Source organism: Candida pseudojiufengensis (genome assembly GCF_024610245.1).
Source record: "Candida pseudojiufengensis strain CBS 10847 chromosome Unknown scaffold5, whole genome shotgun sequence".
Lineage (NCBI taxonomy): Eukaryota > Fungi > Ascomycota > Pichiomycetes > Serinales > Debaryomycetaceae > Lodderomyces > Lodderomyces pseudojiufengensis.
This window is the reverse complement of record NW_026261528.1, coordinates 720,518-737,091: the sequence shown is the minus strand read 5'-3', so window position 1 is coordinate 737,091 and position 16,574 is coordinate 720,518. Positions and strand designations below refer to the sequence as shown.

The 16,574-nt window shown below is 28.4% G+C and overlaps 5 protein-coding genes across 5 annotated transcripts; 2 read left to right on the top strand and 3 right to left on the bottom strand. All coding sequences in view use genetic code 12, as the record gives it.

The window, feature by feature from the left end:
• Positions 1-481: 481 nt before the first annotated feature.
• SKI3 (SKI complex subunit tetratricopeptide repeat protein) lies at positions 482-4,600 on the top strand (the record flags this gene model as incomplete). The annotated part of the gene is made up of 1 exon (XM_051757318.1): positions 482-4,600. One exon carries the CDS (start codon positions 482-484, stop codon positions 4,598-4,600), a length of 4,119 nt encoding a protein of 1,372 aa, XP_051614876.1.
• A 420-nt stretch (positions 4,601-5,020) lies between these two features.
• KGF55_002614 (uncharacterized protein) lies at positions 5,021-7,015 on the top strand (the record flags this gene model as incomplete). The annotated part of the gene is made up of 1 exon (XM_051757317.1): positions 5,021-7,015. One exon carries the CDS (start codon positions 5,021-5,023, stop codon positions 7,013-7,015), a length of 1,995 nt encoding a protein of 664 aa, XP_051614875.1.
• Positions 7,016-7,129: 114 nt separating this feature from the next.
• TPK1 (cAMP-dependent protein kinase catalytic subunit TPK1) lies at positions 7,130-8,473 on the bottom strand (the record flags this gene model as incomplete). Its single annotated transcript, XM_051757316.1, has 1 exon — positions 7,130-8,473. One exon carries the CDS (start codon positions 8,471-8,473, stop codon positions 7,130-7,132), a length of 1,344 nt encoding a protein of 447 aa, XP_051614874.1.
• Positions 8,474-11,062: 2,589 nt separating this feature from the next.
• On the bottom strand, positions 11,063-12,235 carry KGF55_002612 (uncharacterized protein; the record flags this gene model as incomplete). The annotated part of the gene is made up of 1 exon (XM_051757315.1): positions 11,063-12,235. The coding sequence occupies one exon, from the start codon at positions 12,233-12,235 to the stop codon at positions 11,063-11,065; it is 1,173 nt and encodes a 390-aa protein (XP_051614873.1).
• A 2,652-nt stretch (positions 12,236-14,887) lies between these two features.
• Positions 14,888-15,781, bottom strand: KGF55_002611 (uncharacterized protein; the record flags this gene model as incomplete). The annotated part of the gene is made up of 1 exon (XM_051757314.1): positions 14,888-15,781. The coding sequence occupies one exon, from the start codon at positions 15,779-15,781 to the stop codon at positions 14,888-14,890; it is 894 nt and encodes a 297-aa protein (XP_051614872.1).
• Between the last annotated feature and the right edge of the window lie 793 nt (positions 15,782-16,574).

The window sequence follows — 16,574 nt, the reverse complement described above, 5'->3', positions numbered from 1 at the left end:
TTACCAAAATTTTGTTGCGAAATGGTTGCAAAATAGATTTCTCATCTATTCAGTAAAATTTCACAACATTATTTATCGACAGTGAAGCAAAGCAAATTGATACAATAAGCAACCCAAATATTTGATGTAACATGCCCTCATGAAGAGTTTCACTATAGCTTTTACAAAGATCTCCACACGAGTTGATTTAATGCAAGAGTAAGAGCTAAGAACAGGTGTACAATTCACTTATTATCAAGAAGAACTCATAAATTTAAATCCTTTAAGCTGTAGCTCTACTTTCCATTACTTGTACACGTAAGTCATAGATGACTTCAGAATGTATCACTATCTGTGAGTGTTATAGCCTTCATAAAATTGAGTAAAAAGCTTTAGAGTTCAAGCTTGTCAAAAATTATTTCACAAAATTGTAATATTATTTCATCGATTTAATATAGTTCAAACAATTCAAATACAACACAGACTTCACAAACAACACCACATGTCAAGCGCGAAGAGCTTATTGAAGTTAGCCAAAAGAGCATTAGAACAAAATGATCCAGAAGCAGCATTAGGTCATGCAAAATCAGTCATATCAATTGATCCTTCATCATATTATGCATTTGTATTTAGAGGAAAAGCTTACCAATTATTAAATGATTTACCTAAAGCCATAACATCATTTAAAAGAGCAACTGAAATAGAACCAAATAATATATTAGCTTGGAAAGGATATTTTCAAATTGTGAAAAGTCAAGATGATTATAAATTATTTTTTGAAATTTTAACATCTTTAAGTTCTTTGTTAATTGATCAAGGAATATCTATTGCAGATGTACTAAAAGATTTAAGATCATACTTGGACAAACAAAATGCCAAAAATAATGATAAAATTTATGAATATTATTTAAGATCAATACTACCTGGAACAAAATTGGGAGATTTAATTGGAACATCAATTGAAAATCCAGATTTCACATATAAAAAGCTTTTAGATTTTAAACAAACTAAGGTCGAGAAAGAAGTAGCCGGAAAGGTTTCTAGAGAAAGAGTTAAATTTGGAAGAATATTAACAGCGGAGCAAAAAAACAAGTTAGACTCTGTTGCATGGCTGTATTACGAAGATGGAGACATTATAAATCTTTATGAAAACTTTTTAAATGTGTGTGATGATGACGGATTACGAAGAAAGTATGAAGAGAAATTTTTGAAGTTCAAATACGAATTGTTAAAAATATCACCTAATAAAGAAGAATTAATTCAAAATATTAGACAACAAGTTGATGATATGATACTTTTGAAAACAACTAGTTTATTTTGTTGGAATTTATATTTTGATTGGAACGATGACAGAACTGTGAATGATTTAGATGAGACAAGAATTATAGAATATTTACAACTATTTCAAAACGAAGGATTAGGTTTAATTTTATTTGCATTTGCAATGAGTGATATATCACCTTATAACAAAGAAAAAATTGTCAAAGGCTTATCTGCTAACGATGAGCAAAAATCAACGAAATCTAAGGAAACCATAAATGAGCCAAAGGAATTGGTTGATGAAGAAGATCATTCACAGTATTATTTACCACAAGATGAAGTTTTGGGTGTGATGCTACAAGGTTATGCAAAAGCAAAAGGTTCTGTACTAGCTAACAGAATCATAGTTAATTATTACATACATCTTAGAGAATATCAAGTAGCATCAGAAAGATGTCGAGAAGGTATAAAGATTTTAGCAGATATTCAAAGAACTGTTGGGTTAGATTTGAAGAATACAAAAGAAGATTTCTTATGTTCATTAGCAATTGTTTATACATATTATGAAGCACCTAAAAATTACAATCGTGCTATACAGTTGTATGATAAAATTCTTGAATCGAACCCAAACAACGTGAAAGCACAAGTAGGTAAAGGTTTAATATATGTCGAAAGAGGTGAATTATTGGAAGCCAAAGCTATCTTAAGTACCATAGTTAAGGATCATCCCGATAATTTGGAAGCTGAATCTGAATACTATTGGTGTTTAATTAAACTTGGTGAATATAAAGAAGGTCAAAAGGGTCTACAAGAATTCATCAAAAAAATCACAGGTGGAGATTTACATAGTCGAGAAATAAAAGCAGTGGCTAAATGGAGAATTGCAAAAAGTTATTATGATGAAGGCGACATAAATGAATGTTACAAATATTTGATTGATTCTTTGAAAGATTCTGATTTACATGCACCATCATATACATTATTAGGTATAATTTTCCAAGAGCATTATAATGATATAGGAAGAGCTCAAAAATGTTTTTACAAAGCTTTTGATTTGGATCAGAATGAAATCATAGCAGCTAAATATTTAGTTGAGCAAGCAACCGCTAAAAATGAGTGGGAAGTTGCAAAAGTACTCGCAAAGAGAGTTGTTACAAATGAAACTTCTAGAAGATTGATAATGAGAGGTGATATCGAAGATCCTTCATGGGCATATAGAGTTTTAGGATGTGGAGCATTAAACATACAAGATGATGCCAAAGCTGTAGAATGGTTTCAAAATGCACTCCGTATAAATTCTAGTGATTATGAATGTTGGGTTGGATTAGGTGAAGCTTATTTTAATTGTGGTAGATTTGACGCTGCTGCTAAAGTATTTCAACATGCATTAACAATGAAGGAAGAACAACTGTGGATTGTACTTTATATGTTAGGAGTGGTCACATGTGAGATGAAAGAATTTAATGAAGGTTTGACATATCTTTATGCTGCTTTGGAATCAAAGCCTAATGAAGAATGTATAATAAGTGCAATTTATGAAACCAATATTGAAAATGCAAATAAATTCATGCAAACTGGATTTTATGGTAGAGCCATCAATGCAATTTCGAAAGCCTTAAATTTCATAAATCAAGCAATATCTTTAAATGAAAAATCTCAAAAAGTTTGGAAAGCTCTTGGTGATAGTTTAAAAATTTTCTTAAAAATACAATATTATATGGATAAAGTGCCATACGATGAATTATTTGCTATATTTGACAAAATCAATTATGAAAATCTCGAATATGAATTACCTGATTCAATATCATTAGTTAATGCTAAGGAGTACCTAGAGAAAGGTAAAAAGGCTGAACTGCTAAATTTGTTAATTATTTTATCATTTGCAGCAGCTTTGAAAAATTTACCACAAAAGTCAAACAAAGCATTGAAAGCAACCGCTTTTTATAATCTTGGATTATCATTATTAGAAGGATATCAAAATCTTGATATCGTAGAATATCGTGAACTTTCAATTCAATATTTAAAACGTGCTATAAAAATCGAGAATAATAATGCGAATTATTGGATTGCTTTAGGTAATGCATATTTTACAACAAATCCTCAAATTTCTCAACATTGTTATATTAAAGCAACAACACTTGAAGTTAAAGATGCTGAAATTTGGATTAATCTTGCATCATTGTATTTAAAATATGGTGATACACAATTATCTCAAGATACTTTTTTAAGAGCTCAATCTGTTGCACCTCAAGATGCTCAATCATGGCTTGGTAATGCTTTAGCTACTGAAATTATAGGAGATGAAGAAAAAGCTTCTAATCAATATATTCATGCTTTCACTTTATCTAAAGGTAAATTAGCATTAGCTCAATTTTTATATGGTTTATCAGTAGCTAATAGAAGTTCAGGAAGAGATAATAGAGATGTTGAAACAGCACAAGAGTTTAGTATAAGTAATCAAGCCATGCAACAATATTTAAAATATTATCCTGAAGATGAAGTTGCATTGAGTGTTGGACTTACGATTGCTGAAAGATGTAAAGATTTCGATACTGCTTTGTTAATTGGTGAAAAATTATGTTCATTATATGAAAAAAAATATGAAGAAACTGAAAGTGAACTTATATTAGAAAAATTTGCATTAACTAAATCTCAATTAGCTAGACTTTATCTTGGATTAGGTCAATATGATAAATCAATAGAAGAAGCTACAACTGCATTGGAATTAGATCCTGAATCTGATAAAATTGAATTATCAACTAGAATAACTTTAGGATTATGTTATTTTTTCCAAAATAAATTTGAAAATTCAATTGATGAATTGAAAATAATATTATCAAAAAATTCTGAATCTTCAATTATTATTACATTAATTTCTCAAATATTATATGCTCATAATACACCAGAAACAAAACAAGCATCAATTGATCAATTATTCTCGCATATAGAACAAAATGGATCTTCACTATTAGTAGTATTAACTTTGGGCGCTATATCTTTGGTTGATAACTTACCAGAGTATTTTGAGCCAATAAAGGATGAATTATTAGCATTAAATTTAAATGAAATAACAGCAGATACATCAAGACAAATTCCAAAATTAATTAATGAAATAAATAAAAGATTAGGAGATGATGATTCACAAATTTGGAATAGATATGCATTTTTATTTCCATTTAGTTTTAACGTTTGGAAAAATATTAACAATGAAATGTCTACACAATTATTAGGTTTAAATGATAATAAAATTACTGGTAATGAATATTCAAATGCTATGTTTAAAACAGGAAAATTAAGAAATATTCAACGTAGTTTGTTATTAAACCCTGATTTAAATAATTGGTCTAAGGTATATGGTTGAGTAGGAGCAATAGAATAGGTAAGTATTTGCCAAAAAATTATTTGTAATACCATAAGTTTCTACTCTGTCTTTTCTATAGTCAGTTTATCGTTCGCTCTAGAATTATCTACAACTCATAGTACTTAACAAAGAGCATTAATCTGCTCTGGTTGATACCAATTCATTCATTAAACGCTTTTGATTCACACAAAAATTTATTATGTACAACCTCTTAATAAAAATTACCTCTTAAAAACAATAAAAATATTTTATTAGTAATGGAATTTCTAATATTAAAGTAGAAGAATCAATTGGCAACCATAATTTTACTACTTCATATATTTGAATATCAAGACCAAAAAAGCATTTGATCAATAGATGCTATAACCTACTTTGCTTGACTCATTTAAAAGCTGAACCTAACTGAAAAATTAATAATAAATGGGGTTATTTTCCAAAAAGAAATCAACTCCACTGTCACCAACGAAGCAAGATTTAAAATTAACAACTTCAAATGAATCAATAAAATCAGGATCATCAATATCAAGTGGAGGAGATAAAGTTAAAAATTTATTCAAGACAAATAAATCAAAAAACAATGACATTAAAACTATAACATCTGATTTACAACATACAAATATATATTCAAACTCAAATTTAAATCCAAGTCCACCACAATTGAGTCAAAATTCTCTAGCTGTGCCGAATGATGGGAATGGATCTAATCGATTTAAGAAGAGAGTAAGTACTATAATTGAAACAGAGGATAATACATCTGATGACGAAGTTGAAAATACAGACGATGATGAAGACAACAACGAAAATGGTTCTATCACTGGTGATTCAGAAACAGATGAAGATGAAGAAGAAGATCATTTACATCCCATAAAACCAAAATATGACTCAACACATCATGATTTAGCAAAACAATTATCAACAATAATGGATTATTGTGGTTTAAAAAATTCATCACATTTAACAGAAGAAGCAAATAAAGAAAGTCAAAAAACTTATAGTTTATTAGATTCAGAAAACAAGATTAAAAAATTATCTAGAAATTTTAATAATTATGAATCTGTTATAGGAGAATATCAAATTCAATTAATTAAAAATTTAAGTTTTAAAATTTCAAATTTAGTTGAAAATAAAAATTGTTCAATTATTACTTGTAATAAATCATTATACCAAAGGTATGGAGTTATTCGAAATGTAGTGGGAAAGGGAGCTTATGGATTAATTAAAATTATAAATCCTGATATTAATGATAAAAACAGCAAAGGCTCGTCATCAATAACTAATCCTAATTCAATTCCAATTGGTAAAAACCTATATGTTGTAAAAGAACTAGCGAAAAGAAAAGATGAAAAACCAAATAATTATATTGAAAGAATATTAAGTGAATTTGTAATATCATCAACTTTAAATAATAAGAATATAATAGAAACAGTTGATTTAATGGGTACTTTCATAGATTCAAATTTAAGATTAAGTCAAGTTATGCAATGTAGTCAAGGAGGAGATTTATTTTCTTATTTATTAACTGGATATAATTTAAAAAATAAATCAATTGAATTTATGTCACTTTATGAAATTGATTGTTTTTTAAAACAAATTTCAAAAGGTTTAAAATATATGCATAATCATGGTGTATCTCATTGTGATTTAAAATTAGAAAATATTTTGATTAGTTATGAACAACCAACAACCACTACTAATGAAAATTGTGAAACTAAAATAATTTTAAAATTAAGTGATTTTGGAAAATCTTTTGTATTTAGAACTGCTTATGATACGCAAGAACAATTAATTAATGGAAATCAAGGTTTAATTGGATCTGGTCCATATATTCCACCAGAAGAATTTATAGCAGTAAAAAATAAAACCAACTATTCATCATTACAAAAAGATAATTGGGCTTTAGGGATTATAGCATTAGTTATATTAAATTTAAGAAGACATTATTATTCAGGTTTAAAAAATGGAGCTTATAGATCAGGTAATAAATTAATTGGAGGAAATGATGTATATGGTTATAGTACTGGTTATTTATGGCAAACTACTGAATTAAAAAATTCAACAAAGCAAGAATATAAAGATAAAGTATTTAATGAATATTCTAAAAAGAGAATGATTGCAGATTATGAAAATAAAACTAAAGAATGGTTAATACGACAAAAGGGAACGTTTAAACCAATTAATAATATATGTTTACCTATAAAACCAACCACCAACATTAATAATACTATCGATGATAATTCAAGTACAAGTACTATTGATCTGGAACCAGAAGATGAAATTATTGAAGAAGAAGGTAGTGAATTAAATGAATTAAGAGTTATGTGTATTTATAAATTATTAGATATTGATCCATCTACAAGAATGACAGTTGATGAATTTTTAAAAAGTGATTGGATGACATCTACTGAGGTGTGTTAACTTTGAATCTACATGTAGGCATTTCATATAATAATACATTAATTAATCTAGACTATTTAATAAATTATTTATAGACATTTGATTCTTAAACATTCCACTTTTCAAGTAATTCTATCAAAAATCTTCAAACAGGTCATGATAAGGATCTTCAACTCCACTTATTCCATAATCTAAATCTTTATCTTCAGGATATCTATCAAATTGTGAAGTATCACCAACACCAGAAGTAATAGGAGGTTCATAAGGAGTTTCAATATCTCTACTTAATAATCTTTCCCAAATAACTTCTTTAAACCATTGATGATTTTTAACATCATTTGAACCACCTTGTAAATTACCTAATCTTTGAGTTAAATCTTTTACAATTAATTTTTGTAATAAATCTAAAATATCAGGAGGTAAATAATCTGGATAAGTTATTGTACCATTTAAAATATTTTCATAAGTTTTCATTGGAGTTGGATCATAAAATGGTGTATAACCAGTTAACATTTCAAATATTAATATACCAAAAGACCACCAATCTACTGATTTATTATAAGGTTTTGTTGCAACAACTTCTGGTGCTATATAATCTGGAGTACCACATAATGTAAAAGTAACATCTGTAACTTCTTTTGCAAATCCAAAATCAGTTAATTTTATATGACCATTTTTATCTAACAAGATATTTTCAGGTTTTAAATCTCTATATATAATATCTAAATCATGTAAATATTCAATAGCTAAAAAGGCTTCAGCTGCATAAAATTTTGCTACTGGGGTAGGAAATCTTTGAGATTTTCTTAGCAAAGAAAATAATTCTCCTCCTTCTATATAATCCATAATCATAAATAAGTTATGACAATCTTGAAAAGTACCCCACATTCGTATTATAAAAGGATGTTGAGCTAATTTAAGCATTCTTCTTTCATCATTTGTATGTTCAACTTGTTTCATATTAACAACTCTTTCTTTTTTTAAAACTTTCATTGCATAAAATCTTCCATTATGTATTGATCTTGTTAAATGAACTCTTCCAAATGATCCTGTTCCTAAAGTTCTTAATATTTGAAAATCATTAAGATTATATTTACCTCTTGTTGTTGTATCTTTATTTGCATGTCTTGAAATTTTTTTGGTCAACGGTATGGATGATGAGGAGTTGTTATGAGAGTATGGTTGTGATTGTGTTTGTTGTTGCTGTGGTAGTTGTTGTTGTGATTGTGGTTGAAATGATTGTTGTTGATGAGATTGATTAGGTATATTCGGATTATTTTGATTATGTAGTGAACTGTTATTGTTACTAGTACTTATATTTGAGTTGTTATTGTTATTATATTGTTGTTGATGTATGGTTCCATTGTCATTAGTGTTATTATAAGTTTGATTATTATCTAGTGAAGGAGAACTTGATGCATATATATTTTGTTGAGGTTTATTAGATAGTTCGTTTATAGTTGAATCTTTTGAAGACATTTTGTTGCCTTATTTTGTCTAATTTTTCGTTGATATATACAGATTGATTAAATTATGAGTTATTTTAGTGTGTGATTGAAGTTGATTGTCAAAGTTGTTGTTGTTGGAGGTTGGTATAAGTAAATATTGGAAAATTAAGGAACTATTGTTTTAGTTTGAGTGAATATTAAGAATAAACGGAATATGAAATAGAATGATATCTGGGATATCTAAATATTGTCTATCGGGTCTATACTATGTACGATGAATGATGATATCTGTCTGAGTATCGATTAGTTGATATGTGAAAGAGTATATTGTTGTTGTCTATATAAAATGAAATAATATGTTGACAATTTTAGTCCTTTACTTTTTTCATTTAAACTATAAAAAAATTAAATTTACGTAATTTATTATTTTTATTATAATAAAGTGGAAATGAAAGAAAATAAAACGGTTTTTTTTTCCATCACACGTCAATGTTTGAATGTATGAATGAATGAATGGAATATACAATAATGGATGTGCTTATCTAACTATAAATTAAGAAATCCAGTGTATTGAAATAGAGTGACCAAAACACCTTGAGCGGAGTGAGAGTAAGACATATTTCAAAGAGAAAAGAAATTTAAATTTCATTTTATTGTAAGGATAAGTAGTACAGTCTATTATTTATAATTTGAAAAATATTGGTAATACGCATAAATAGTTCAGACGACAGTTAATAACATTATGGAAATTACTTACTTAAAATTTGAATAAATTAAGTAGAACAAAGAATAAGAAATTTGGGTCTACGCGGCACAGTTACATCGAATGAAAAATTGATCAAATTTAGTCGAAAAGATACTTCAAACCTGAGCAGTTGAGTAGCGTGTTTATGATTAATCGAATCAATTAAACGACGCTTGTCTCGTTACTTTAAATAATACCATGCTTGTCGACTTTCCGAACCGAAATATTAAGTAGAGTGAAAGATAAAAACAGGTAGACAAGAAGCAAGCATTTAAAACTAGCTGAAACCTAGGTTTCAATTTAGACAACGACGAATTCCTTTATATGTGAAATGCTTCAATTTCTCAGAGTTACCTCCTGTTGTCAATAATCCAATGTTGTTTTAAAATATGTATCAATCAATACGTCACTTTTTTTTTCATTTTTCCATACTATTGAAAACATATTTTATGGACTCCATTTAGTAAGAGTAAGACGGAGCTGAATAATTTGGGCCTGAAGATGATCTTGCCACTCGTGGCCGGAAATTTCATCTTCCTACCTCTGGTATAAATCAGAATTAGTTCAACTTTAAACGGTTACTTAGTTGTTAAGTAATGTTGATATAAAAAAAAAGCAATTTTCACTCGGTTAAAAACTTTTCATTTGCGTTAAGGGGTAAAAATATAAAATAATAAAAATTGTTTAAAATTGACTTTTATCTTCGCCATGAGTTGTCAATTAGGATAAACTGCTTTTACTTGAATCTGAACTCATTTCATGAAAGGTATAGGTTTATTTAGTCCCTTTTGTTCACTTGTAAAACTTTCACTAGTAAGAGTAATAAGGTATAGTATTTTAATTTAAAGAAACTAAGATTTTGAAATCGATATGGAAGTTAAAACATACAAAAAGTTTAAAATTATTAGTATAGCCTCGATATATTGACTTATGCGAGAATGAAACCATCATCAAGTATATTATGAGTATTTCATACTCACATCGTAAATGTAGAACAGTATAAAATTCCAATATTTGCGGACTATATTTGCTACTGAAATTGAATTATAATATAACTTTTTTAAGGTTGTTTCATGCATATGCATAAGTCTTGATATTTAAAACCTATTTATCCGAGATATATAATAAATATGAAATTGCCGTTAAGAATTTAAAATAAATTTCTGTTTCAAGTTGTTAATACTTCTTATCTTGAATTCTACACCTTAAGTATAATTTTTTTTACAAAAAGCCCTGTTTCATAAATCTAATTGCCGTTCAAAATTTGTTCTATTTTCTATGTATACCAAACTTCTCATAGAAATCCTAGAAATTGATTTAGATGTCTACTCTGAAGATTTAAATGATTAAATTTGATCATTTAAGTACTTGATTCTTCGTTATGCTGGGATCCACTAACTCATCGTAGTATTCTTTTTATCGAGCCTAGGATTCTTTTAGTCCGATCGAGTCATATTTACCAATCCAGTAAGAGGTCACTTTATGAAACTTTTTGCATAATGTACACGACCAAAAAATCTGAGTAGCTCGGTTTTACATGCAGTATTTATGCCTTATTAAATTCCGGAAATAAATGAAGAAAAGAAGTTCAGGGTGTCAGTCAATACAAGAAACTGTACAAGCTGTCTATTAAATTGACCATTCAAGAAAGATATATACTAAAAAATCGATATTTGAAAAACCTTAGATGAGAATGGGGTATAATGATTGTCTTAACTTGATATAAATTAAGCTCTAATAAATAACCGAATAACTTTCATACATATAATACAGAATTAAAATTTGAAAATAACCACCACCATCGTGAGTGAATGAAAGTGATTATTAAAATGCAAGAAACAAATAATTATTTTGATCTGAAAAGGTTTTCTTCATTTAAAAGAAGAAACCAATAATAGCGAAAAATCCAGCTAATAATGAAATAAATTCAATACTATTACCATTTGCAGAACCTTCATAAGTTGAAATTGATCCAACAATAGCTTGTGAACTAGATTGAGCAATAATTTGACCTTTTATAGTAGTTGATGGATTTGAGCCAACTGCAATATTAGTTGTAGCAGCAGCAGCATTAGTAGTTAATGGACAATAAGTAGTATATGAAATACCTTCTGATTCAACAACTTTATAGCCAGTAGTCCAACTAGCAGCTTCCCAAGATGAATGAGCATTTAATGTTGAAGTATAAACAACAGTAGTTGAAACATAATCATTATTAGCAGCGGCAGCGGTAGTAGTAGCAACATAATTAGTTTCAATAGTAGCTTCAGCTTCAGCTGAAGTTAATGGACAATATGTAACATAACTTGTATCTTCTTCAACGATTGTTGTTAATCCCGTAGCATAAGTTGAAACAGCTTTACATTTATTTTCATGACATGAAGTTATTGTAATTAAAGTTGTAGATATAACTTTATCATATCCAGCTTCTTTTGATGATGATTCAGTTGCTGTTAAAGGACAAAATGTTGTATAAACTGTTTCATCTTGAGTTATTGTCTTGAGGCCCGTAGTAAATGTTGAAGCAGCTGTACAAACACCACCTTTACATGATGAAATTGTGACTGTAGTTTTTTGAATATCTTTGATTGTTTCTAAAGTACCTGAACCTGAACCTTCACCATTTGAACCTAAATTTTCACCATTACCTGATCCATTACCTGAACCATTTCCTGAATCATTACCTGAATCATTACCTTGTCCATTACCTTCACCATTACCTGATCCATTACCTGATCCATTACCTGATCCTTCACCTGACCCTTCACCTTCTCCTGGAGCAACAATACCAGTACTAACTGGAGCTGGTGTAGTAATAGTAGCACCAGAAATTACAGTGATACTCTCCTCTTCACCTTTTGAGTTAGTTGCAGTTGAAGTACTGATACCTTCACCATTCTTATCAGAAGTAATTGATGATGAAGTTGAATTAGTCCAAGCAATACCTGTTGATGCTGGAAGTATAGATACAGAACTTGAATTTGAAAAATCAAATGATCCTAATGCTAAAGTTACTGATGAACATAATGCAATTGATAATAACTTCATTTTGATATTGAATTATTTTAAATATTTTATATTAAACGAGTGAATAAAACAGTTGGTTTGAGTTGGAATTTAAAAGAGTGACTGGAGTTTCAAAAAATTATTTTCTATTTTATTTCAAAATGGGATTTAACTCATGATATATATGCTAGGATTTTCGATTCATGATCTAGATTGACAATGCAAAATGGTGCCATTCGTAAATCAAACAACATGTTTGACGCCAAATCAAACCCATTTGTGTGTGTATGATTTTTATAATCAAAAAGATTTGGTGTTTAACGTTCGCAAATCTTTCTTTAAATTATTAAGAGTTTTGATTTTGTGTTTCAAATTTTAACAATAATTTAACCGTAAATCGTAAAACTATACAAATTAGAAAGTTGTTGACAATAAAAGTAACTCTTGATTTAGTTTCGTCATACTACCCCCTTTCAACTATACAAAGAATTTTTAGACGAGCAATAAACTTTAGGCTAAATTGATTTAGTCTTGAATAAGTCTTAGAAATCAATACCCCTTAAATCACTAAAAAGCTTAACAATAATGTGTAGAAAATTTTTAATGTAAATTTCGATTTATCTAGATTAGTTGTTTAGGTGTACATACAAAATAGCAATGTTCGTATAAGGCTACTGTTTACGCTGATACATATCTCAATGAGTCCATTTCCAAAACATTTTCAGAAGAGATGCAATTAGTATACGAAAAATTGCAATATTAAAATAACAAAAATATTAGAATCAAAGCTTATCTAAATTAGTAATAATTCGTAAAGTTTGATTGATTTTCTAACTTGACGTGTATGGTCTTTTTTGAATTCATCTAGATCATATCTACAATTAAGCTTAATCGACTTAGGTATATTTATTGAGATCTTATATTTATGCATAATGTGTTATCTGAAAAACACGTTGAAAAAAATAAATTCTTTCAAATTATACCAGATTTGGAAATACGAACTTTGAATTTAATTTAACATGCTATTCGCGAGCTCATTATTATAAGTATTTAAGTAATGAATTCACTGGAAACAGTCCATTTTAAGACTAATTAGAAACAAGATGTCATCTTTTGGGTATAGTTTTTATAAAACATATGCATATTATAGCGAGGCAATGCTTATGGTTCATTTTTTGTTCAAACTCAACCTAGTCATGAATTATCAATTTGTTGCAATTTTTGAATTAAGTTGAAACAAAACCGAATACGAACTGTTATGACTTCACAATCTACTTTTGTAAAAAAATAAACAAATATTCCACGATAGATGCATCAATCTTTCAAACTATTTGAAATGTTGCTTGTTTATGAGCAACCTAATTGATTTAGTAAATGTAAAAGTACGAAAAACTGTATTCACCGAATTGATAGCAGAATATGATCAAACAAATGATGAAAATCCTAAATATACGAGAAATGATTACCCAAATTTTACTTCAGACTACATTCAGTAAATCTATTGTATATTCCGGCTTTCAAAATAACAAACAATGGAAATTTAGAACAACAAGGACAAACAAAAGCGGGAATCAGATATTTTAAAAATTTCGATTCTAAATGCAAACAAAACATTTCAAAACATCATTAAATAATCGTACAATTCTGACTGTTTTATTTCGAGTAATGAGTTTCAATGTGGCAACAGTTAGGTTGATGGGAACACTGCTATAGCTTTGTAAAACAATGAAAAATGAAAAAACGTAGATTAGCATTTATTTCGACTTCTTGAAGATTGAAAATGTGTGGTACATCTCGTTTTTTTATTAGTTAGTATAAATACTTTTCAAACGTCGCTTAATATTGGTGAATTTGTACACATGATTGGTAAAATAATGTTTGAGTGGCACGTTTCAGCCCAGAAACTGTTCCATGTAATTCTTAAAAAATTGCTATTTTGAAAATAGTTTGACAACAAAAAAAAAAAGCAAACAAAACCTGAATCTTGAAGATATCTTTGATTGAATATTAATTAAGTTCACTTGGCAAACTTCAAAACATTGATTTTGTGTCACTATTGCATGTAATAGATAATTGCAACTTTTCAGAAGCACCTTGATTTGTGGTTCGTGACCATCTTTCCTTTACATCTTCTAAATTTTTAAGTTGTTTGCTAGGATAAGATCAAACATTTAAGGTCAAATGTCAAAGATTGTTATTTGAAAATTTTGTAACTTTTGGTACTAATTTTAGACTACGGTTGCGGAATAATTAAGTATGACCATTTCTTTCACAAAACTTTTTTTTTTTTTCGAGTCTTATTAATTGTTAATTAAATTAGTAGTCTAGCTTGCTAAACAGTAAAAGAATAAACTTAATCTATAAACTTGGCTTTCAAATTCATATTTTGGAACCAAAAGAGACAATGATGAGACTCAGAGAGATTCATAATTAATTACGACGGTAATATTAAGTAGAAAATTAAAAATTAATATATTAAAGAAATCTATAAAGAATTCTAAGAAATTTGGAATTTTGTAACAAAAATTACCGAAATGATCTAAAATTGTTTTTCTTGAAATAAAACCATTGAATGACAAACAAGAACGTTTTTTGAAAATTAATAAATAAATAAATTAATAAATATTGAACCAGTACGAAAGAATAAAATTATTTTAGATTCAACCGAAGATAAATTTGAAAACTTATTCAATTTTAAATTATAGCACAAATTAAAGCGAATAAAGTTGCAAATGTTGAAGCAACATTAATAACACCTGAACCTGGTAAAATTGAAACAGCACTTGATTCACCACCTGGAATTTGTTCTGATACTGATACTGATGAGTGAATTGTTACTGATTCACCAGCAACAGTTGTTTTTGATTCACCAACTACTGGTACTGGTGGTTGTGAATGACCTGCAACAGTTGTTTTTGAATAAGTTATATATGAAGTATATTCACTAGATGATTTTGTAGCTACAGTCCAACCAGTAGTAATAGTATGAACTTCACCTCCTGGAGCTGTTGATTCAATAACAGTTGTTGGAACTTCAGTTGGATGATATGAAGTATATGTTGTTGTACCTTCTGAAATTATAGTCCAACCTGTAGTATGAGTTTCAATTTCTCCTCCTGGTTTAGTAGTTGTTATAATAGTTGTTGGAACAGTAAGTGGACAATAAGTTGTATAAACTGTTTCTCCTTCTGTAATAACAGTCCACCCTGAAGTATATGTATGAGTTTCACCACCTGGACTTTTAGTTTCAGTTATAGTTGTTAAACTTTCTTCACTAGTAGTTGGTGTTTCAGTTGGATATTCTTCAGTTGATGGTAATGGACACCATGTGACATATGTTGTTTCAGCTTCTGTCACTGTGGTGTATCCCGTAGTTAAAGTTGAAGTTGAACATTTATCTTCTTTACAAGATGTTATTGTAAGCGTTGTTGTCTTAATATCTGTTTTTGTATCTGAAGCAGTTGTATTTGACCAAGATGGTGGTGATGGAGAATGAGAAATTAAATTTCTTTTTAAAAATTCATTATCTTCTGATGCTAAAGCAACAAATACAAATGAAGCAAAAGGAATTATTGAAGTATATTTCATTTCAAAGATTATAAAAAAGCGAGTGAATTTGAATTATTTGAAGAATTAAGTTATTACTTTTTAATCTAACAAATTATGTGGATTTATGGTATATTTATATTCCTTTAATTCATGAAAAGCAATCTGTCTCTACTCAATACCATTATTGATAATGAATGAAAGGAGCGCATCTTAATTGTATCAATTTGTTGTTGTAAATCCTTTTATGTCCTTTATGCAAGTCGAAATTGAAAATTTTTAAACAATTAATTAATAGTGTGTGTGAGTTCATTTCAAATCAGCAACACCTTTCAACCATATTCTTGGCCATATCTATTATTAGATTTTTACTCTACTCTATTTTAAGTGTTATGACCGGATATGCATCTTTATTGCGTAAAGTCCTTTCAAATTGAGTAGATTTCATATGATTGAAAATTTGACCCCTTTGAAAAGAAAAAAAGTTAAACGTTTTTCGTTTAAACAAAGCAAGAAACCCTTAAGCAATAATTTACAATAAAATATATTTTACCCTTTGTTTATTATATCATAGTATAAACTAAAATTTCTTTTTAAATAATGTGATCTAATAATAATTTCGTATGGCTTACACTTTCGACTAATTTGTTGTATAAGAAGTAAGAAATATGAAAATTCTTTTTCCAAATGATGTTTTGTAGTGGAAAATATGATTGATTCGTTAACATTGTCCAAATGACCTACTTCCCACATACCAATGTTGTTCACTTAAAAGGATTGATAGTGAAAAACTTGATACTTGCTTTGTAATATTAGATCATAAGACATGATTTGT